The sequence below is a fragment of the Numida meleagris genome, chromosome Z, assembly GCF_002078875.1.
Source record: "Numida meleagris isolate 19003 breed g44 Domestic line chromosome Z, NumMel1.0, whole genome shotgun sequence".
In the NCBI taxonomy this organism is placed as follows: domain Eukaryota; kingdom Metazoa; phylum Chordata; class Aves; order Galliformes; family Numididae; genus Numida; species Numida meleagris.
Genome location: NC_034438.1, coordinates 21,264,887 through 21,287,631, shown reverse-complemented (window position 1 = coordinate 21,287,631; position 22,745 = coordinate 21,264,887). Strand labels below are relative to the sequence as shown.

Below are 22,745 nucleotides of genomic sequence, written 5' to 3'. Positions count from 1 at the left end.
TTTACCTCATAGTTCTTATTATACATAGCAGATATTCTACATTTTCTCAGGACTGAGACAAACACTACCATTTCTAAATCCATTTTTTACTAAAATTGGGTGCATATAATAGAGACTGGAGATTAACCAGCCCCATATGAATACTGACAGAAATCTTAATTCTACAGTGTTCTCTCACACCAACATCCTGGAACTGCTTGCAAGTCCAACACCAGCAAACACAGAGAAACCAAAAGCAGGGGTTAAATTTCACTGATTAAATTCCCTCAAAAGGCAAACGTAAGGTCAAAACTCAAGACAATTCAATTATCTGTAACGTAATCAGAAATTTGAAAATTATCTAACTGTAAGAAAATTTGTAGAACGGTAAAAATATAAGCATGGGTAACAGATCAAGTCAACTTCCATAGAACAAGCAGAATTATACCTGTTCATAAAAATAAAAAATGTGAGGAAAACTTACATTGTGTTCTAGTAACCAAGTCAAATAAAAAAAACTGATTTAAATTACAGCTTTGGTTGGAAGATTACATTTTGGCATATTAGATTATTTGGAAGCACAAGACTCCTGACTATCTCCCCTAGTGGACATGCACATGAGCTGCCTCAAGGACATATGAAAATCAATAGCTGTTCAGATAAACAGGACAAAGCAGAATATAAGAAGACGATCAACAGGCCTTTTCACGTCCACAAGAACCAGACTGAATTTGCTGTTTCTTTTGGTATCAGTATCTAGTCCAGAATTCTGAAAGATTCTCAAAGACACTCATTCAGATTGGAAAGACCCTAAGCGCAGCCCCCACCTTTCTTCATTTGATCAAGTTTTTGGTTATATATTTCCTCAACTCCTAATGCACAGCAGGTTGTTTTATGTTCTGTACCTATCAGGTTCCAGCAAACACTTCTTTACATGTCTCACAGAAGCAATCTGAGACCATAAAGACGAAACAGTGTGCTATCCCTACAATAGCAAGGGATCTCACAATGCCACCAGAAGCACCTTCCAGTTAGTTATTACACAGAATTCACTGGACTTGCCCCTTAGAGTGCGTAGATATCTTAAAAAACTCTGTCACACAAGCGCAATAGAGAATCAAAAAGATTTTGTCAGCTATTAACGAAGCCTGACTACATGAAGTACTACTACTGTTCTCACCAAGGTCCAAAGATTTGCAGTTCTCTTTCCCACAAAACTTCTCCTCTTAGAAAAAAAAGAGCTACGAAGCTCCCTTTAAATGAGTAAATTGCCAAGTTTCCCACTATGAAGCTACCTTCATATGCACTTTATAAATAAATTATTGTGTTGGAATTTCAAAGAAAATCAGTGAATTTCCCAGTGACTGAAAAAGGGGAAACAAAACCTCCATTAAAAAAAAAAAAACAGAAAAAAAGAACTACAGGGCAATCAGTCTCACCTCTATGCTCGGGAAGATCATGGAGCAGATCCCCCTGGACACTATACTAAGGCTCATGGAAAACAGATTATTGGGGATAGCCAGCATTTACCCTGAGGGTAAATCATGCCAGACAAATTTGGTGGCCTTCTTTAATGGGGTTACAGCATCGTTGGAAAAAGGAAAAGAACTGATGTAATCTACTCGGACTTGCGCAAAGCACTTTATTCTGTCCTGCATGACATTCTTGTCTCTAAAATGGAGAGATGTGGATTTGACAGACCACTCAGTAGGTAAGGAATTGGCTGAACAGTCACATTCAGAGGGCTGCAGTCAATGGCTTGGTGTCTAATTGGAGATCAGTGATGAGTGGTGTTCCTCAGGGGTCAGTGCTGGGACTGATACTGTTTAACATCTTTATCAGTGACATGGACAGTGAGATTGAATGCAACCTTAGCAAGTTCGCAGAAGCTGTGTGGTGTGGTTGACATGCTGGAGATGACATCCACAGAGCCCTTGAAAGGCTTGAGGGGTAGGTCTCCGTGAATCTCATGAAGTTCAACAAGGCCAAGTGCAAGGTACTGCACCTGGATTGGGACAATCCAAAATACGAATACAGGCTGGGTGGGTGCCTGAATAGAGAAGTCTTGCAGAGAAGTACTGAAGCAGTGGTGGACGAAGAACTGAACACAGGTTGGCAAGGTACTCTTGAAGCCCAAAAAGCCAATCATATTCTGAGCTACATCAGAAGTGTGCCAGCAGCTGATTTTTCTCTTCTGGTCTACTCTCAAGACCCCGCCTGGAGTACTGCATTCCCACTGAAGGCTCCACCATTCAGAAGACATGGAGCTGTTAACGTGGCTCCAGAAGAGAGTTCGCAAAACTTGGAGGGCTGGAGCATCTCTCCTATGAAGACAGGCTGAGAGAACTGGGGTTGTTCAGCCTCCAGAATAGAAGGCTCTGGAGAAACCTTAGAGCAACCTTCCAGTACTTAAAGAAGGTCCACAAGAAAGATGGGGAGAGATTCTTTATCAGGGAATGTTGTGATAGGACAAGAGCTAATGCTCTTTAACTAAAAGAGGGTAAATTTTGATTAGATATTAGGAAGAAATTCTTTAGTGAGAGGTTCTGAGGCAGGGGAATAAGCTGCCCAGAGAAGCTGTGGATGATCCATCTCTGGGAGAGCTCAAGGCCAGGCTGTATTGGGCTTCGAGCAACTTAATCTATTGGAAGGTGTCCCTTCCTATGGCAGCAGGGCTGGAACTAGATTACTTTTAAAGGTCCTTTCCAACCCAAGCCATTTTATAATTTTACATAGGTATAAATATAGAACAGACTTCTATACTGAAGTTAAGGTAACTCAATATAAAAATCTGTGGTTTATTCTTTTTGCCTCACAGACAAAGCCTAGGGAGAAGATAAAGCATTTACACTCTACGCTTTACCAGCACCTAAAACATTTAAGAGATTTTTTTCAAAAACTTTGTTCTGCAAGCTAAGAAGAACAGTATTATTTCTTAGGAATGGAAACTCACCGAGAACGAGATCGACTTCTTGATTTCCGTCTTTCCCTAGATCTAGACCGTTTTTTCATGGGACTTCTGGATCTGCGTCTGTCCTTGTGTCTTGAGAGTGATCTGTTGCCAGACCGACTTCTATATGAACAACATCGAAAAGAATACTTTAATACTGAATCTTTGTAAAAATTAGGTCAATCAAAACAGGAAAAAAGTATAAAAATCTGGCTTCACAAGTAAAATTATATAGAGTTGCATTTCAGTAATTTAGTGCCTAACATTTTTACAAGTAAGCTTACTTGTAAAAGTTTAAACTGGTGCACATGCTCTCCTTTGAGATACATCATTTAAGTAGTAAGTTTTATTAGAATCACCACGAATATTCTGGAAAACATCAATCCATATCATAGTGGGATAGCTTTTCTTAGAAAATTATAGAACATAAGATCTAAGATCAGCTTGTAAAAATAGTTACATGGTTCTTCTTCAGGCCCAATCATTTATTGCAGTCTTGGTCACTTGGTTCTCCAAATAAAAAACAAAACCTGTCATCTGTGGTTGAGAATTTAGAAAAGTTATCGTCTCAGATGGAAGGATTTATGAGCATAGATTTAAAAATTCTCTAGATACGGAATGAACATTTACTTCATGATAAATAAGGAAAGAAAATAATGTGCACATACTCCAACAGAAATCCAACTAAAGTCTTCTGACAAAAATATTCAGATCACTCCAAAAGTAATGCCTCCTATTAATTCCCATGTAAACTACAACCAATACAAAGAGCACAATAACACTACTGGGTATAGTGAATTTTCAGCTACATAATACTCTTTTTCAACACAGTCACCACCACTAGCTATGCATTTTTACCAGCAATGAACAAAAGCCTGCATCCTGCACTCTTAAAAATCTGCATGGCTGTCTGAATTGTCTTTCATGTCACTGTCAGCCCTGCTGAAATATACTACCCAATGCCTCACTGTGCTCACATCCACTGTTTGGTCTCTGTAAACATTCAGCAAGCATCAATGAATGTCAGCGAGTGCCATTTTTTCCTGCATGGAGAAGTTCAGTGACATATCTTTGCCTCATATGTATTTCCTTATCAGACACCATTCTGTCAGACTGTCCTTCTGCTGCCATCTGTCACATGGCAACAACATGTAATGGAATATTGGTGGGAAGCTTCAACCTCTACTGACATACCACCAACATTCACCTCTGATGTTGTAGGCCAACATAATAAAGTAGGAATCATTACTTTTGGAGCATTCCTCTTATACAGTAGAGTCTCAGATTTGATAATGAAATCAAGACTTCTAAAAATTACTATACTCTGTTTTCCTCAGTATTCACCATTTTTGGAACATCATATTCCTAGGAAAATTAAAATAAAAAGGTGAATTTGAATATTAAATTTCAAACAACACACTATTTGAATACTTTGCCTGACAGGTTCATGTAGAACGAAGTTCAGCTTACCAAAGACAGAAAAGCCATGTATATTACTCAATAAATCTTGAAGAACAGGAAAAAATAACAGTTCCACCTGTCTTCTGCAGCTCAAGACACACAGAGTAAGGATATACCACAAGGAGAGGAAAGGCAACCCTTTTTTAGCTACTGCTTTGCTCTACACATCAGTGCAGAAACTAACTTCAGAGCAAATTAATAACAACTTAGGCAAAATAAGCCCCTGAATAAAATTTGTATCATAAAGATGAAAGGGATATAGAGAGATTATTAAATGCTGAAACAGGAAAATGGTAAGGATATTTTATTCTTGGGGAGGCATTTGCTTCAGTGGATCAATCTGGCTCTTTTTGCAGCATGTAATTAAAACTGTTGGTAACAATTGCAAATCGTATTTTTTTAGAAGTGATTATCAACAGATATTTTAAAGCACAGGTTTCTTAAAGTGAGGAATGCAAATTTATTTTCTAGAACTCAATCTAGTTTGTGTTGATATAAAACAGTGCAGACATTGCTGGAATGCTACACTAACACTGTTTTTCAGTTATATCCCATGTTACAGAAAGAGCAAAGAACCATGCAATAAGGAAGTGACCAAATGACTGTTCTTGCATTATAAAGGTGCCCAGCGGTCTGATGTCAATAAATGTACTGTGTTGTCTCTCTGCTACAAAAGTGAAACCTGCACTGAGATCATATTTCACTGGGAGTACAACTTCCACGGTGTGCGTTTCTACCCAGCTTTTCTTTATATAAAAGAATTATAGATGCCCTGTTAGGACACAATGTGAGAAAAGATGCAACAAAGCCACTTCTGCAACACAGACAACACTTACCTTTCTAAAGTGTAAACTATCTAATACACCTTGAGTGTCTTTTTTTGACAATTAACATAGCTAAATACTTTTAGATTTATTACATAAATACTCAGAAGACACTGAAAAAATACAAACCATTTTCAGGATGTGTCTGTAAGTGTCTCACTCTTAGGAAATAAGTTTATGGACTAATTTTAAGAGTGATCTAGTTGTTTCATTTTCTCCCATACTTCAAAGCCTGTTTCAGAAGTCAAAAAATTTAGCAAGCAAGCAAACTGAAGAATGCAAAACTGTCGCTGGAGCCTTTCTCTCTTAGTTTCTAAAAAAATTAATTACATTTATGGTACAGTAAATGGAAATACTGTTTTTATTTGCTCTGTGTTTAGAAGTTCAGGACAGCAGGGGAAAACAAAACTAGCAAAACTAGCCAACCAATCAGTTTAGAGTGTTAACAGTAAAAAATGTTCCAGCCATGAAATGCAGGTAACTGTTGTTTCTTAAAATACAGAGGTCACAGAATGAAATATGACTATGTTACATAGCATAAAAATTACTTCCTAGTGTGTTTTCACTGAAAGTAATCTTGAATATACTTAGCATCTAGAGCAAAAGAGTATCCAGAGATTCCAGTTACTCTGATGTGACTAGTATAAGCTATTCATGTTTTCCACAGTGATACTTACTTAACCAAGAAATCTTAGTAATCATCAGTACTCAGGAAAAACGGTATCATCTCTTAGTCCAAAAGAAAAACATACCTACCTGTGTTTTGAATGTGATCTTTTCCTTCTAGATCGCGATTTTGAGCTAGACCTGGATTCTGAACGAGAATGGGAACGAGATCGACCGCCTTTTCTTTCACTGCTCTTTCCAGACTCTGAGAGGAAAAAACCACTTTGCAGTGTAAGCTCAGAACATTTAAAGATCCCAGTTAACAATCTGGCACAAGTGGAATGTACCACATATAGTACAAGGGGCCTACTCTTTGCACATCTTCCTTCTTTGCAAATATCCTTCAGAAACATCCAAGAAAGTCATTGCATAAACTCGTTGAGTGCAGCCATCCTGCAGCAGTACACATAAACCAGATAATTATAAACAGCTAGCTCTATTAGGAAAGGGATTTATGTTGCTGCCACAATGCACAAGATTACAACACGTTTGCCTCTTGGTATATTACTAATGTAACTATTCAGAAAAAAAGATAATAACCTGAGAAGAATAGAGTAAATTAGAATAGAGGGCATAATTTTGAAAACAAGCATAAAATATAAATAATAGTATTTTCTGCTCTTTTAGACATTTAAACCACTGTACAAATATTCAAGTAATATTCCACAAGGAGAGGAAGGGATGGAGAGAAGAGGCTGAAAAGTTTGATCCAAAGGCCAGGAAGCCACCATTGACCTCAGCAGACTTTGGTTCAGACTCTTTTCAAAGATTATTGTTCTGCTGCCTTACATTGAGGAAATGTTAGAGCTATTTTTATTCCAATGCCAAAAATGAGAAAAAACTCAACTCTCTCCAAAAACTCAAGACTCCCCACTATCTAATGTACATACGCTGAAGTCTGAATTTGTTAACAAAATGACAAAATCTCACTGATCAAAAGGATGATCTCAGTAATAAGTTTAACAAGATCAGATTGTTTTATGCTGTGGTTTAGAAATCAGTATAAGTCTGCATAAATCAACACTGAAAAGCACCACTTAACCTCTCAACCCATGACAGGTCTTCCTCCTTGACCAGCCGTTCCAGTGTTAACAGGGATCAGGCAACTAATTTGGATGAAAAAGAGTCCTTTACAACACATTGTTTTATCCCAAATTCATTTTCTGATCCCATTTGCTTTACAGATGCTCAGTCTCGAGCCAGCATGAAAAAAAACACAGCAACAGGGTCAAAATTAATCTGCCTTAGGTTAAGAAAGCATAATATTTTGGTGCTTTGACCAGAATGCTAGCTCTCTCTGACCATGAAACCACGGCACTAATATGTGTTAAAGAATGAAAGAAAGCATAAAGCGATTTCACGGTAAGAGTTTCTAAGTACTTTGAACTTAAGAAGCATCAACATTCAATGCTATTTAGTTTAGCATTGTCCTCCTGTTTTTGAAAACCTCCAGTAAGCATGTATTTGAAGAAAATATATGACAAAATAAAAAAGTCAACTTTACTCCACTGCTGTTACACGAAGACAATTGTGATTTTTTTCTTTTCTTCCTACACACATTATTCAGCTACAAGTAACCTTTTCCTGTGTCTGAAAGTGCTCTTAACAGCATGTACCAAGGTGCACAAAGAACAAGTCTGTCAAGTGCTAAACATAATATACCTACCTGGCTCAATAGCAGCAGATATGAAAGACTGAGCTTCCCTTACTCTCTTCATCACTTCTTCCAGTTCCTTGGCAGCAGCTTGCGGTGTCATTTCAGGAGGCTTCACTATTGCATTATTGGAGTGATTTATTCTAAATTAAGGAAAAATAAAACCTTTATCTCACAAAAACTTGAAAACAGAAAATGAAAAATAAGAAAGGAAACCATCTTAAATTCCATATTTGGCTACAAATTTCAAAGTTCAGTAAACTACAGATTTTTCATAATGCTCATCTGCTATCTAAATATCTGAAATGTGTGCCTTTTATTCCTTTCAAATCTTTTAAATAAATGAGATACAGTATTTTTATGTCATTCTGAACAAAAAAAGGTTCAAGTCTAGAAATTCAGTTTTCTACTTTAGATTAAATTTCTAACTTAAAACTCATTACGGAGTCATCATATATACAGCTTACTTAGCACCAACGACTTTGCAGATTCTCTCCTTGTTATAGCATTCACCACCTCAAGATGAAATGTAAATATATTTCACTCTCTGCTATTCACATTATTCACAGAGGAAGTTATACCCAATCTTGAAATGAGAGCTTATAGAAGTGTTCCAGTTTGCTAACAACAGATCCTTATATTGAAAAAATATTCATTACTGTAATTTCCTGCAGATCAGACTCATAAATATATAAAAACACTGAGAAATCTCTCATTCTATATTCATTTGGATAAGTAATTTCTTACTTTAGTGGCCTGTCTCCAAACATAACTCCATTAAAGGCAAGAGCTCGAGGTACAGAATTTTGGTCTGCAAATTCCACAAAAGCAAACCGTGTTGGTTGAGTCTCATCACCCGCCATTCGCACAAATTTGACTTCTCCAACTTGCTTAAAGAATTCAAGCAGCTGATCAGCTGTTGTGGTCTGGAAAGAGTCAAGGAGCACAGCTGAAGTAAAATATATTATGAAAAGTGACCATACAACATATTAGGTAATAAAAAATCTCTATGTTTTTCTCCATTGTTTCACAGGTGACACAAATTTGGCAATTTTACACTTTTTTAAGAAAGACAGACATTATTTTTCCTTCTTCTAATCTAAAGAATATACTACAACTTAAAATAGTGCAACCAAAAGCCCAAGATTTAGGCTACAAATAAACCTGCACAGAATTTAGTACTTTTCAAGCAACCTTTTAATCGATTAAAAAATATATATCACAATACTTAGCTTTCACCTGTTTTTCTACTAGCTTATGGTTCATTTTATCACAATCGAATGAACTTTTACACTCTAGTAGCTACTTTAGCAATCAAATAAACCCCCCAAAACAATACTTCTATTGCCATCTGACAAAGCAAATTGTTCTTCAACCAATAACTGCTGAAAAGAAATACTTCAGACACCAAGCTTTTCTATCACAGAAAGGTGAAGATACTTCAGGCTAATTTTGCAACTTCCACTAGGAGAAATCATTAACCCTCCGCTATAGTTCAGGTGAATTCCTTCTTACTGTACTTAAGATCTGCACAGTATTAGGGTGAAGGACAGCTATCATGATCTCACGTCTCCTAGGGCATTATTCAGCTAATACAACACAGTTGACCTTTGATCAATACATACAATCTTATGTATGTACCCTGAATTCTGCTGCACTGTGATTTCTCTGGTACCCTGTGCTAGAGTGGCATCCACAACCTGATCTGATCGGTGCAAGAGCATTCAGAATTCAAAATAACACTAGTAACCAAAAACAGCATTATTTGTTTCTTTGTTTGTCATCAGCTAACGAGAGCTTCTAAGATTATAATACACAAATAGCAATTCTATGTCTTGCATTAGTATTTCCCATACAAAAAAAAAGCTACCTGTGAATTCAAATTTCCAACGTATACTGTTCTCCTGATTTCATCAATTTTGGATGGGTCCACATTCCCCATTATGGGTGGCTGGGGTATTTCTCCCAGTGCTGTAATGTTAGGGTCCAATGCTGCTGCTGGTATTGCTCCCAAAGTGCCAAGTGAAACACCAAGCTGGAAAAGGAAGAGACAGAAAGAATATGACACAGTCATTTATTTCCAAAATACAATTAACTCTTAACCAAAACAATAAAAATATATCTGCAGCCTTCTGGGAATGGTTTCATTTTCCCTGCTGTATGCACAACATAATTTTTTTTTCCCATGTCATAAAATAACCACAGATACGACAGTAAAAGGCAGTGTAAATAGCTTTTCCTCACTTACAGAGTGACCCATAAAATTGGCCAAAAAGAACAAAAAAACTTTTAACATACTTTATATTATATATATAATCTATTTTTAATTTTTGAAACATCAAACATATTTTACAGAAGTATTAACACGAGTTAAATACTTTCCTTTTCAAATGTATCAGTTGACAATGTTATGCCACATAGAGTAGAAAGCAGCACAAATCAGTCTGAATGATCTAACTTACGAAGTTTTCCATATCATGAGCTGTTTCACAGAACTAAGTATATTTTAGTAACATGCAAAAACTATTTCAAGATCTAGTAAGCGCCGTTTACCACAGCCTGCTACTGCCCAGAACACAAAATTTAAATAGAACTGGAATACTGATTACTAATACCATCACTTTTAAAAAACAACCTATTCAAAACAGCTAGTCTAGCTGAAAAAACAATCACTAGTGGTGTGCTCCGGGTGATAATCCTGGGACAATTCTGTTGAACATCATCAGCAGCCTAGCCAGTGGAACTGAACACACCCCCAGCAAGTCTGCAGACAATATGGCTGTCTGGTGAAGTCCCTGGTGACTGGAAAAAGGGAAACATTACTCCTATTCTTAAGAAAGGGAGAAAGGAAGACCCAGGGAACTACAGGCTGGTGGGCCTCGCCTCTGTGCCTGGGAAGATCATGGAGCAGATCCTCCTAGAAGACATGTTAAGGCACATACGTGACAAGGAGTTGATCCGAGACAGCCAGCATGGCTTCACCAAGGGTAGATCTTGCCTGACCAATCTGGTAGCCTTCTATGATGGAGTGATGGCATTGATGGACAGGGGAAGGGTGATGGATGTCATCTACCTGGACTTCTGCAAAGCCTTTGTCATGGTCCCTCACCACATCCTTCTCTCTAAATTGGACAGGTATGGATTTGAAGGATGGACTGTTCAATGGATTAAGAACTGGTTGGCAGGACACAGCCAACGGGTTGTGATTAACGGTTCTACGTCAGGGTGGAGGCCAGTCACAAGTGGTATCCCCAAAGGTTGGTCTTGGGGCTGGTGCTCTTCAACATCTTCATCAATGATATAGACAATGGCATCGAGTGCACCCTCAGCAAGTTTGCGGATGACACCAAGCTGAGCAGTGCAGTCAATACAGTAAGGGGAAGGGAAGCCATCCAGAGGGACCTGGACAGGCTGAAGGAGTGGGCCTGTGAGAACCTAATGGGGGTTCAACAAGGCCAAATGCAAGGTATTGCACTTAGGCCGGGGCAATCCCAGGTATTTATACAAACTGGGGAAAGACCTCCTTGAGAGCAGCCCTGCAGAGAAGGACTTGGGGGTCCTGGTGGACGAGAAGCTGGACATGAGCCAGCAGTGTGCGCTGGCAGCCCGGAAGGCCAACTATGTTCCGGGCTGCATTAAAAGAGGAGTGGCCAGCAGGGAGAGGGAGGTGGTGGTCCCCCTCTACTCAGCTCTTGTGAGGCCCCATCTGGAGTACTGCGTCCAGGGCTGGGGCTGCCAGCACAAGAAAGACGTGGAGCTCTTGGAACGAGTGCAGAGGAGGGCGACCAAGATGATCAGAGGGCTGGAGCACCTCTCCTATGAAGAAAGGTTGAGGGAACTGGGCTTGTTTAGCTTGGAGAAGAGAAGGCTCTGGGGAGATCTCACTGTGGCCTTCCAGTACTTGAAGGGAGCGTATAAAATGGAGGGGGTACAACTGCTTACATGGGTGGATGGTGATAGGATGAGGGGGAATGGTTTTAAACTAAGACAGGGGAGGTTTAGGTTAGTTATTAGGAGGAAGTTTTTTACACAGAGGGTGGTGACGCACTGGAACAGGTTGCCCAGGGAGGTTGTGGATGCCCCATCCCTGCAGACATTCAAGGCCAGCCTGGATGTGGCTCTGGGCAGCCTGGTCTAGTGGTTGGCGACCCTGCACTTGGCAGGGGGGTTGAGAATCGATGATCCTTGAGGTCCTTTTCAACCCAGGCCATTCTATGATTCTATGAATATAGAACCAGGAAGAGCTGGTAGTACCCCAAAGGGCAGTGCACCTGGGCAGGAATTACTCGATGGACCAGTATAGCACAGGAGTGGATTAGCCGGAAGGCAGAAAAAGAACCTGGTGGTTCTGATGGACCCCAAGGGGAGTGTGAGCCAGCAATGTATCCTTGCAGTCAAGGCAGACAGCGGTATGCTGAGATTCTCTTCTAGAAAGAGTACTGTGAGCAGATAAGGAAGGCGATTCTTTGCCTTTCCTCAGCACTGGTGGTGCCAGATCTGGAATCCAGTGTCCAGTTCTAGGCCTTCCAAGTGCAAGAGAGCAACAGACCTAACTTGAATGCAACCAGTGAAGAGCCACAAAGCTGTTTAATTGTCTTGGAGCACTAGTCGTATAAGGACAGTCTGGGAGAGCTGGATTTCTTTATTCTGGAGAGAAGAAGGCTGAGGAATGTTCTAAGAATGCATACAAGTTTCTAGTGGGACAGTGTAAGAGTGTACGAAGAGTGGAGCCAGATTCTTCTCAGTGGTGGCCAGTGAAAGAGCTAGAGAAAATGAAAAAGCACTGTTCACATTGTTCACATGATTAATTCTGAGCTATTACATCTATAACTAATAGCTCCCGGGTCCCCTCAGTAAATTTACAGATGATCCAAGTGCAGTACTTGATCTACAGCTTTACCTAAGAAAATTACCTGCTTGCCTTAAAAGTCTTATACTGCCAAGCAGAAACACCTTCAACTCAGAAGCATTACCAATGGTAAAAAAAATTCTCTAGAGATACGAGCTCTCAGCGCATGGAATACCTGTAATCTAAAGCAGCATGTGATAAGCTTCTCTCCTACAATTACAACAAAAGCTCATTTCCCTGGCAGAAATACTGATGCTGAGTCTTACATAAAACATTATACCTTATGCTCTAAACTTTGCTCATAAGTAATGTATGAACATGCTATGTAGGTAATGTAGAAACACAGTAATGCGTAAGCAGAACAAACACAAAAGAAGTATTTCAAAGGTGTAAGATAACTGATACTGCTACCTGTTGTTATCCTTCCAGTCTTCCAATGACAGCTTCATCATCAGTTTAAACTTACCCAGGTTGCCTTAGACAAGGAAATGGGCAATCCTGATTTCTTTTTTCACAACAGACTTGTTACAATTTGTAAACCAGATAGATCAAGGGAGATGTTCTGAAAAACTAATCCTATTCTACACCCCTCACCAACCTCAAAAAAGCCCTGTCAGATCAGACTTCCTCAGGTAACTGACCATATGAACACTGGAATAATGTAAAAGACTGGAAATGCAATGCCAGTACTACCCCTTTGGGCTGCAGCACAGATATAGACAAGCTTCACGTAAAAGAGCAGGCAACTCTAAACTGCAGTTTACTGAATAACTGAGTGCCTCAAACAGCTGGCTGGAGAAAAAAGCACAGGAACAAGACCTGCATCTTCTCCCCCAGAATCCCAATCCCAAGCTCCAGTGTTTCACATCCTCTGCTAAGCCCAGTACAGTGTCTGTCAGGCTGCTGTGGATCAAACAAACTTATTATTTGGCCACCCTCATTCCTTCAGTGAATTTGTCATGCTTCGCAAGAGGTAGAACAGACACCAGAGAGAATCCAGAAAGAATCACACAGATAAACTGGAATGTACAGTCAAAAGCAAGAAGCATAGTATCAGATTACAACTTCAGAGGCTGTTGTCAGATGAGCTACCTCTGTCTTGAAAAATTACATCTTTCCCTTTGTTGGACAATTACTTCCTAGAGAATGAAGACAATATGGTTCTTGTTTTTACTGGCTATTGAAATCTCTCCTGAGGAAAATTAGAAAAGAAAAAAATTACTTAGAAAACACAACTAAACTGGTCTGCTGAGCTCTTGGTTTTCATTTTATTTTCTTTACACAAAAAGCAGCTGCTTTTCTAACAGGTGAAGTTTGTGTTAGAAACTCTCTACAAGAAACTAGTTTGCTTTTTTATCATGTAACAAAAGAGAAAACTACTCTGCTGAAATCATCCTTTTATTATTGAACAGAAAGTGTCAGACAATTTGCCTTCCTCTTTGATAGTCTAGTATTCACCGATAACTTACTAAAGATCTAAATAAAAACAAAGTAAATTTACCTTAGAGGGTTAGTTTAGAAACAAATGTCTCAAAATCCCACTATTAATTATGCTTGAATAGCAGCAATTATGTGTAAGTAAGCGCATTTCAGTTTATGAAATACCAAAATTATTACTTCACCTAACAATGAGGATAATATCAACTAACTTTACAGAAAAAAGAGCCAGCATCCTTGTGAACTAAAAATGATTTTCAATGCCATCTGATTTCTCTTATATACTGACAGTTAAGAACTATAAATTAAATCTGATGGTTGACTTTGGTCCCACGGTTTCAGTGTAAAACTTATACGGTCTTTAAATAGCTGTTGGAGCACAAACTTTAAAAAAAGATGCTGTCCGTAAGTGCAGATCTATGAAATACTGCAGTAGAAAACAAACTTGGTTAATGCAATGTTTTAATAGAAGGGAGAAAAAGAAGAAAAAACTAAACAATATTCATTTCTTCGAGAATGCTTACCAGTATCAGCTAAGAATAGCAAGTGGGAATAACAGTTCTAGTAATTGAGACAAACAAGGAATCATTAAAGGAAAGTGAAGATTGGGAATCTCTATATAAATTAAAAAAAAAAAACAGGATGATAACAGTATTATCAGCAGGCACACGGCTGCAACACATTTGGAAAACTGAGGGCTTTCATCTTCAAATAACATGCAGCAATGACAGTAAGTCCAGTTTTTCTGAAGCAGGCTTTTCTATTTCCAGAATTTTCCCTGAACCAGGCCCAGCTGCCTGATGATGTCAAGAAAAGCTTACAGAGGCAGATGGGAACTGAGCAGAAGCAGCAGCAGGTAGCTCCTGAGCCTTCTGTAGTGAAAAAATTGCTAGGTAAACATTAAAAAGCCCTGACAGAGAGATACTAAATAAAAGCATCCTAACACAACGTTTCAACTATGCCAATTTAGCTATTATGCTTTAACTAACTTTTAGAAGTGGATAACATTGCTGCTGGATCAAATTAACAGGTCTAGGAATGGACGGTTAACATGGACACAATCAAAATCAGTATTCACCCACTACTCAGCAATTTAAAAATCCAAAAGAAACACTCAGGAAAAGTTAGGCACAGACACCTTGTGACCTACCTTCAAAAGGGGCACCACAGTGAAACCCTCAATGACCTCTATATAAAGAGGACAACATCAATGTTGCAGATAGCTTTTATTCTCTGATCGCAAGAAACACTGTTCAACACAGAGGAAACGAGAAATCAAACAGCAATTGAATTTTACTTACTGTTGTTAAAGGTGTTGGTGTAGGTATTGGAAGCAACCCTGCACCAGGCATCAGGCTTGTCATAGTAGGAGCAGGTGCCAATAGAGAAAGGGCTTTGGCTTCATCTGGGATTTTACCTGAAGAAGCAAGTGAAAGCGTTACACAGAGCTGGAACACTACACAAATGTTACTCTTACCATTATTTTACAATTACCCTTCATTTAAAAAGGTAACAAATAAGAATGAATCTATCTACCAGATCCTTACAAAGAAACAAATAAGAACTTAAGATTTTCCTTTTACCCTGCCCTACTAGGAAAAACAAAAGTGAGAAAAACTTCAAAGACTAGCAATCTCATTAATGGATCATTATTATAAAAACTGAATATGTACACAATTATTTAACACTTTGAGCTATGGGTCACCTGTACTGGAAACTTAATGTTCATGAACCAAACGATATCAAGCATGGACGCTTTCCCAGGGCGGTGCTTTCACGGTGATCGAAAGTTGTTTTACACATGACAACCGTTCGTGTTGGCTGCATCACTAATAGCACACAGAACATCAGATACAGAAAAGAAGAACATTTTTTAAAGTTTAATCCCCAGAAATGGCAAATAACCAAATCAGTAAAAGAAAAAAAAAAGAAAAAACATGTATGAGCTAACTGAAATTTGTGCTCTTTTCTCTACTTTGATGCTGCCTACTTTTGATGTAAAAATAAAAATTAAATAAAAGCTACTGTGACTCAAAACAATACACATTGCAAGTGAAATTGGGGGTATGGGAAGGAAGAAAAACCTAGATTTGCATTGTCTTACATTTTAAGTCTTCTCAGTTTATCTGAAACTTTCATGAATTAGCTGTAAATTTAATGAGGCTGAAGAAAATCACAACTGATCACCTAAGCAAGCCATATTTTCCTAAACTAAGTATTTTGTACCATTTCAACCAGATTATATTCTCCCTGTCATGCTAACAGTTTAAATAATAAGTAATCTGTACTAAACACAGGTTTCATTCAAGTTTAGTTGTAATACAACTGCTAAATTAACACCATAAAATCTTCAAAAATTAAAACTTGTAATAGATTAATAGTAATGTAATAGATTAAACAATTAAATGTGTCTATTAAATTTGAAATGCCAAGGGGTCCAAACTAGTACAAACACTAAACACTCAAAAGAAAAACTACAGCAGCAACTTCTGCTTATACCAGGTTTTGATTATCACATTTTCAAAATTCCTGGGATAACTGCATATACACTAACTACTGAGCCCTCTGTTATTACCACATGCATTTTCATAAAGTCTTCCTTTAAACATTTTTTTAATAGTCAAAGCATCTACAAGACTCTTCTTTGAAAAAAACGGTGTATGTTTTATCTGTTAATTTCCGACTTCAACATTAGAAAATTAGAATATTAATATTCTCATAAAAAAGCAAAATACTTGGTAAGTTTCAAAACACTGTGTAGTTTTAACTATACGAGTTTCAATAAAACCCAATGGAATCATACTACTTAAAAAAAATAAAGACAAAAAAAAGTATTGCAAACCAGCACTATAGATCTGCAGCAAGGACTGGGTTACAACTGGATGTGACCAAAGAACAAAATAAATCTAAATGAAAATAAATTAATATGTAGCATATATGGAATAGAAAAGATAAAGTAACAGTACCCATTTTTCTCTCATGCTTCCTAATTACATTATTTTATTTATGTTTAGTTTTGAGGCACCTTGCTCCTTAACATGTAACAAACCACTTGATTTTTCTATCTAAAGGAGAAAAATAGGAAAATAATTAGCACTCAAGAATTAACTGTGCAGTAATGTCTTCCAGGGCTTTTTAAAAAACATGCATGAATCTGAGTCATCACAATGTTCAGCACTCATTATGAAGTCAGGCATGCAAGAAGAGGTGCACCTGGTCTGCCTGACTGCTCACAAGAACTGGGTATCCCACTGCATATCCTGCCTACTACATAGCTAACTAAACAGGCTTTCAAATATACAGTCCTAGTAACAGTGCATGCAAATTAGGCATATAATTATATACCAGTTCTTCTGAAAATCAAAGTATTGAAGTACTTTCAGATGATTGATGAACTAGACCATTAACTACCTGACGTTTTCATGAACAGCCAGCTTCTTGCAATTAACTGTGTCCTCATGCAGGTTTCCATAGAATCAACAGACATGGCTCATTCAGTGACAAAAACGGCTCCTAAAATGGTGTGTCTGCATTCTCTTTTTTATCCTTGGCCAGCAACATACATAAGCATATGCCTAATTTAAGTATGCACTTACATACAGCTGATTCAATACACACATAACCAGATATATTTTTCAGATGCTTAAGGCATTTAGTCGTTTGAAATTCGAACTGAGTTAGGCACATAATTAACAGACAGTGAGTTAAATTCAGAAAATTAAATGCGACCCTAAACTTTAAGCATACAGGCCATCTTGCTGAAATAACAAGAACTATTCATTTGCTCAAACACTGCTTAAGGAATCAGGTGAGCACTTTCAGTTAAGCCACCTATAACAGCAGTTCAAAGAATGAAGAGTACACATGCCTAAATAAGAAGCTAGCAGCATTATTTCCAGAATAATCAGGGTGCCTAACAATGTAATGTTTTGTTTTAATAGAAAATCCAGTTGGTCAGTTCCACACTACAAAGAAAGATCTGCTCGTGCATTTTATTCAAGAATGTGAAAGGGTCTATCTCCATAAAGAGAACCATGAAAATCTGCCTTTTTCTTTTTTTCCAGAAATACTGCCTTTTCACAGGTTCTTCCTCCAGCTTTGAAGATCAGTTCAAACTTTAAAACAATTTTATAGAAAATAAACTAGGGGCAAATCTACCTTCTTCAACAAATCAATACGTGAGGCCAACTAACCTGTCAAGTTACAAACAGCCTTTACATTTTGGAGCTTTTTCTCAATAAATTTACTTATAAGAGAATATGAGCCCAAAGAGATACAAAACAAGTGACTTCTGAAAAAACAAATTAGGACACTTGAAAAACTATTCAAGAGTAGCTGATTTGGTTTTAAAACTCACGCTTTGAAACTCAAGCTAAACGGAAATGAGCTAAAATATTTCTTTTCTAATAATGGAAACAGATAAATATGTCACATATATATATATCACATCTGCAGAAATATTTCTTAGATGCTTCTGATTGTTTAGTAAATTATAGATTCTATGACCATTTACTTAATTCCTCTCTGCTTTGCAAAGGGATCTGGAAGCAAATGTGGATCAGCCGCGTGCTGCCTAGAAGTACCTCAGGGAAAGCGGTCTTGTTCTGAATACACCTTACAATTGTTACTTTTTCGTATCATTGAAGGACTTATGAGTCTTAGCCAACCTGTTCACAGCAGAAACCATTTTACTGAATGCTCCAGAGAGATGTTTCTGTTAAGCAGGTAGCACACGTAACACTTTTATTCCCTTCCATGTGCGTGGAAGAAAATAATTTCCTGTTGAAGTACATGCTTAATCCTCCCTGTAGAACAGCCTCAGCAGTATGTCTGTTTTAAAAATACCTCTGCTCACATCTACTTTAAACATAATTTAAAACAGTTGTTATTTTCCTGCTACATTAAGTCAGCGGCAAATGCACACTTCAAAATAACTTCTGTGTGATCCAGTTCATGATTCTTATTGGATTTAGCAGCAGTGATTAAAGAGATTAAAACTATTGGCAATTACCTCAACTGCCACAGATAAATCCGAGAGAGATCATGAAGTAAAGCTCTTCCCAGTTCACAGCTTGGTGCATTACCAAAGTGAAACCAATCGCTATTAATGCACTTAGCTGAGAAGAGTAGTGCTTGAGGATGAGACACACCACCTGGCCCATCGTTACTGCTTCAGGGGTTCAGTTTCACAAGAGAGAAGTAAGAACATCACCTAGAGATGACAACCTTCTCAATCACTCCAGCATCAACTGCCAGGGCTTATGCAATGGCTGAGAAGACTTTTAAAAAAAGAAATGCAGTTTCTTCAGATAACAACCACTGAAGTGTGTATAAGTGCAATACACACACACATTCACACGCATACGGAACTGATTCAATCTTCCCACAAATAACAGTGTTAAAAGACAATGTGCCTCACATAACATATTCTGATCAAAACCTCAGGCTGCATTCGTACTTATGAGTGGTAAATAGTTTTGCTAAAACTGTAAAAAAGGATGACATTTTACTGCCACTAACCTCACCGAAGCAAGATTTCATCAGAAGCAAGTATTTCAAAACATTCAATATCCATGAAATTTCAATTTCAGAAATAACTATTACAAAGTCTTTATATTAGACATAAATGGAAAGCCTTCTTTTAAACAGACCATGCAATCTAAATAAAACTACTCTGCTAAGAAGAGGGACAAATAGCAGAGAAAGATTATGACTATATTCTGTAAAGTTAATGTCTCCAGAAAGTAAGAGTTTTAACTATGATTTCCTCTTGGAAAAGACAAAGCATAGCATATGAAAGAATGCATCTTAAAACTCATATATTTTTCACTATTCCAGTCTTATGTACCAGTGTGCTCATCTGCTGAATTCAGATGTTTGAACGTACTCCGAATGGAATTTATCCGTAATTTGCAGCACAAAACTCAGCTAATCGCACTTTGCGGATACCATCCACCATTCATAAGCAGCTTCAGGTCCAACTTCAAAATGAAACACTGTGAACCCTTTACAAAACACCATTTTTACAGAACTGAAGTACCAGTTCACAAGTACAAGGGAAAGAGAATTAACAAAACAAAAAGGGACAAAATAAAATAAAAGTAAAATAAAACAAAATAAAAAAAAAAAAACAAAGGAAAGAAAGCAAAATAAAATAAAAACAGAGACAAGGCGTCCATCTTCAGCAGGCCAGACTTCGATCTCATTTCCCCCATGAAGGTTTCACTTGACGGCAGGTTTAGTGGCATGGCAAACAATGCCTAACTCAGGCAAGTGTAACAGGTCTGCCTTGGCCAGTCTAGTCATCTAATAATGCACAAATATCACACAGAGAAAACATACAAAACCAAATTAATAGTCAAAATCCATCTACCAGATAATGTGGACATAAAATTTAGAATGATTAGGGTGGCATCTTTGTTATCTTTCAACCTTTGCATTCTCAAAGTATAACATTTAAAGAAAAAGCTACTCATACACACAAAAGAAAGTCAAATTTTGACAGCTTGATAAAAGTTATTTCATTTACAATTACATTTTTTGTAAAATTGCTTAATAAATATCACAAAATTTAAACTGATTTCATTGCATCCCTGTCCTCATGCTCCCTTGACTTAACATTGTTCAAATACACTCTAAATTTCAGATTTTATTCTGATTTTTAAAACGAAATTTTCAAAGTTCCATTTTACCTCTCTCTTATGTTCAATTCGGCGCATTAAACATTTCACTATTGGGACCATTAGCTAACAATGTAATTTAGCAATAAAATGCTAAAATATAGCCATTGCTACTTTTAAAGCCTGTGATACACTCCATTGACTCCATTACCAATGCATCCTATCATGAATCAAGAATGTCATGCTGTGGTCTCCAAAACCACATCTACTCCACACAATAAATTCCTCAGGAAGTAAAATCCGCATGAATTCACATTTTCATAGATTAAAATCAGTGACCCTGTCAGAAAGTTTCATGGAAACAGCATTATTACATTATTATTTTTTTCCCCCACAACCCAATCACTTGTTCAGTTAATTATACATACATCTGTGCAAGATTTGGAATGATTTGGCACAGTGACAATTTATGTGCGATATACTTTCTCACAAATGTCCACTAAGTCAGCTGCAAACAGAGCTGGAACAAGATTTCTCAGGACTTTAATTTCATTCTCCTTCCACTCACTGTCTACCATCAAGAGACACAGGAAAATGTAGCTTTACCTGCCTGTTGCCATATCACGTCAGGCAGTGATCTCATCACAAGAAAAACACCAGGAAGTGCTGTTCATTCATTAGGCGACAATCTTCCCTCTCTGGCAGTACTGAACCAGTGTTAAGGTCTTTTGGATGAAACATAGAACTACAAACCTGCATAAGCTACAGGCAACAATTTAGGGGCAATTTTTTTAACAATCAGGGTTCTTGTTTCAGGCAATTTGCCTACCGAAAATTTTAAGTGGATAGGGCAATACACACTTGTGGTTTAACAGTAAGTTCAAACAATAAAACCAAAAAATGCCACAAAGCAAGGCATAAAAAAACCCATAAAAATTTAGGCTTCAGAAAGTCAAAAAATATGTGCTCATACTAAAGGCTATGAGAATAGGCAGTGTATTATAGGTCAGTATAACCTTTAGTTAGAGTAGTTTTAGAGTCTAAGACATTTTGGAGACTTGTCAAGAGTTTGCTAGGAACATCTCAGATCATGATCACTGCAGCTAATCTTACACTATTCAGATCACAGTGTAGTAAGAATGGAAAAAACAGTACTCTGAGATCATTATTAACAAACTCCAAGAAGTCAACAGCTTTTTTTAAACCAAAACCTGACTCGAAGTAACAGAACTCACGTTAATAGCAAGTATTTCTGGATTTGTTGCAGTTTATGGTTCAATCATTTGAGGTATTTTTTTTTTCCATGGAAAACAGCTACCATACTTAAAGTGAAGACAGCTTCACTTCACCAGCTGTAATGTTTCTACTCCAGTGAGGTAAAAAGTCTTCTAGACTCAAATGGGCAGATGCTCAATTCCACAAGGATCGCAGTGAAGTCAATGGGGCTCTGCCAAACTCCAGTTATTTGTCTACATAGAATTCAGCAACAGTAGGGCCATGCTTCACAGAACTGCGTTCAGATTCAGGACATTAACAATAAGAATTCCCTCACATTCAACACACCTGCAAAAGTATGGCCTCAGCATTACTTATGGGAACACTTGTAAGTTGACTATTAACCAGACATTTTTACTTTACTAAGAGTTATAAAAGTACTTTACTCTGGAAGCATTCTATGCAGATAATTGCATTTTTCAAAACATGCCAAAAATCATAAGGAGTAACGATATGTAAGAAAGTCTTTTCACTGCAAGCAAAGTATTACTTTCAACAGTAACAAGAAGGGAAAACTGAAATCTTTTCATTACACTAGGAGGTAAACATTTATATTCAAACAGTAATTATCACCATGAATACAAACTATTTTAAATTATGTAAATCTAAAATGACATACAGTACATGTCAACAAGACAAATTTGAATTTGGTAAAAAAAATAATAAAAATCAGTATAATCAAAAGAAAAATATTGAAAAAAACAAAAACAACAACAACAAAAAAAGCAACCCACATACCAAAAATGATACATTAAGATTGAAACTTCCATCTTATCTTTGCAAAGAAATTACTTAACATATTCAGTGCTCCATTGACTTCAGTGAGAACTTTGTGCAGGAACAAGCTTGCCAAGACGAAAATCATCTTTAAAGGGACAAAATCACCTTCGTGTCCTCCCAAATTTGTAACAACAATGGAATATTGAATTATTCTAATTTAAATCAGATCTTTTTTTTTTCCTAACGCTGAATTTAAATTAAATCTCTATAATTAGGTTTCTTCACTCCATTTTCATTTTTGTATCAAGGC

General features: G+C 37.4%; 1 protein-coding gene across 6 annotated transcripts in view; it reads right to left on the bottom strand.

The window, feature by feature from the left end:
• The window catches only part of SREK1 (splicing regulatory glutamic acid and lysine rich protein 1), a 44,366-nt gene that overhangs the window by 11,893 nt on the left and 9,728 nt on the right, over window positions 1–22,745 (bottom strand). Inside the window, exons 1-8 of one of the 6 annotated variants that reach the window (XM_021379817.1) lie at window positions 16,787–22,003; window positions 15,526–15,649; window positions 15,122–15,237; window positions 9,405–9,569; window positions 8,282–8,460; window positions 7,547–7,677; window positions 5,971–6,085; window positions 2,933–3,052 (exon numbers count right to left, since the gene is read on the bottom strand). In XM_021379817.1, the coding sequence (XP_021235492.1) occupies window positions 2,933–3,052; window positions 5,971–6,085; window positions 7,547–7,677; window positions 8,282–8,460; window positions 9,405–9,569; window positions 15,122–15,184 (773 nt within the window). In that variant the 5' untranslated portion in view covers window positions 15,185–15,237; window positions 15,526–15,649; window positions 16,787–22,003. Of the gene's footprint in view, window positions 1–2,932; window positions 3,053–5,970; window positions 6,086–7,546; window positions 7,678–8,281; window positions 8,461–9,404; window positions 9,570–15,121; window positions 22,004–22,745 lie in introns of those variants that run through there. The other 5 variants (XM_021379818.1, XM_021379816.1, XM_021379815.1 and 2 more) reach the window with 5 other exon arrangements.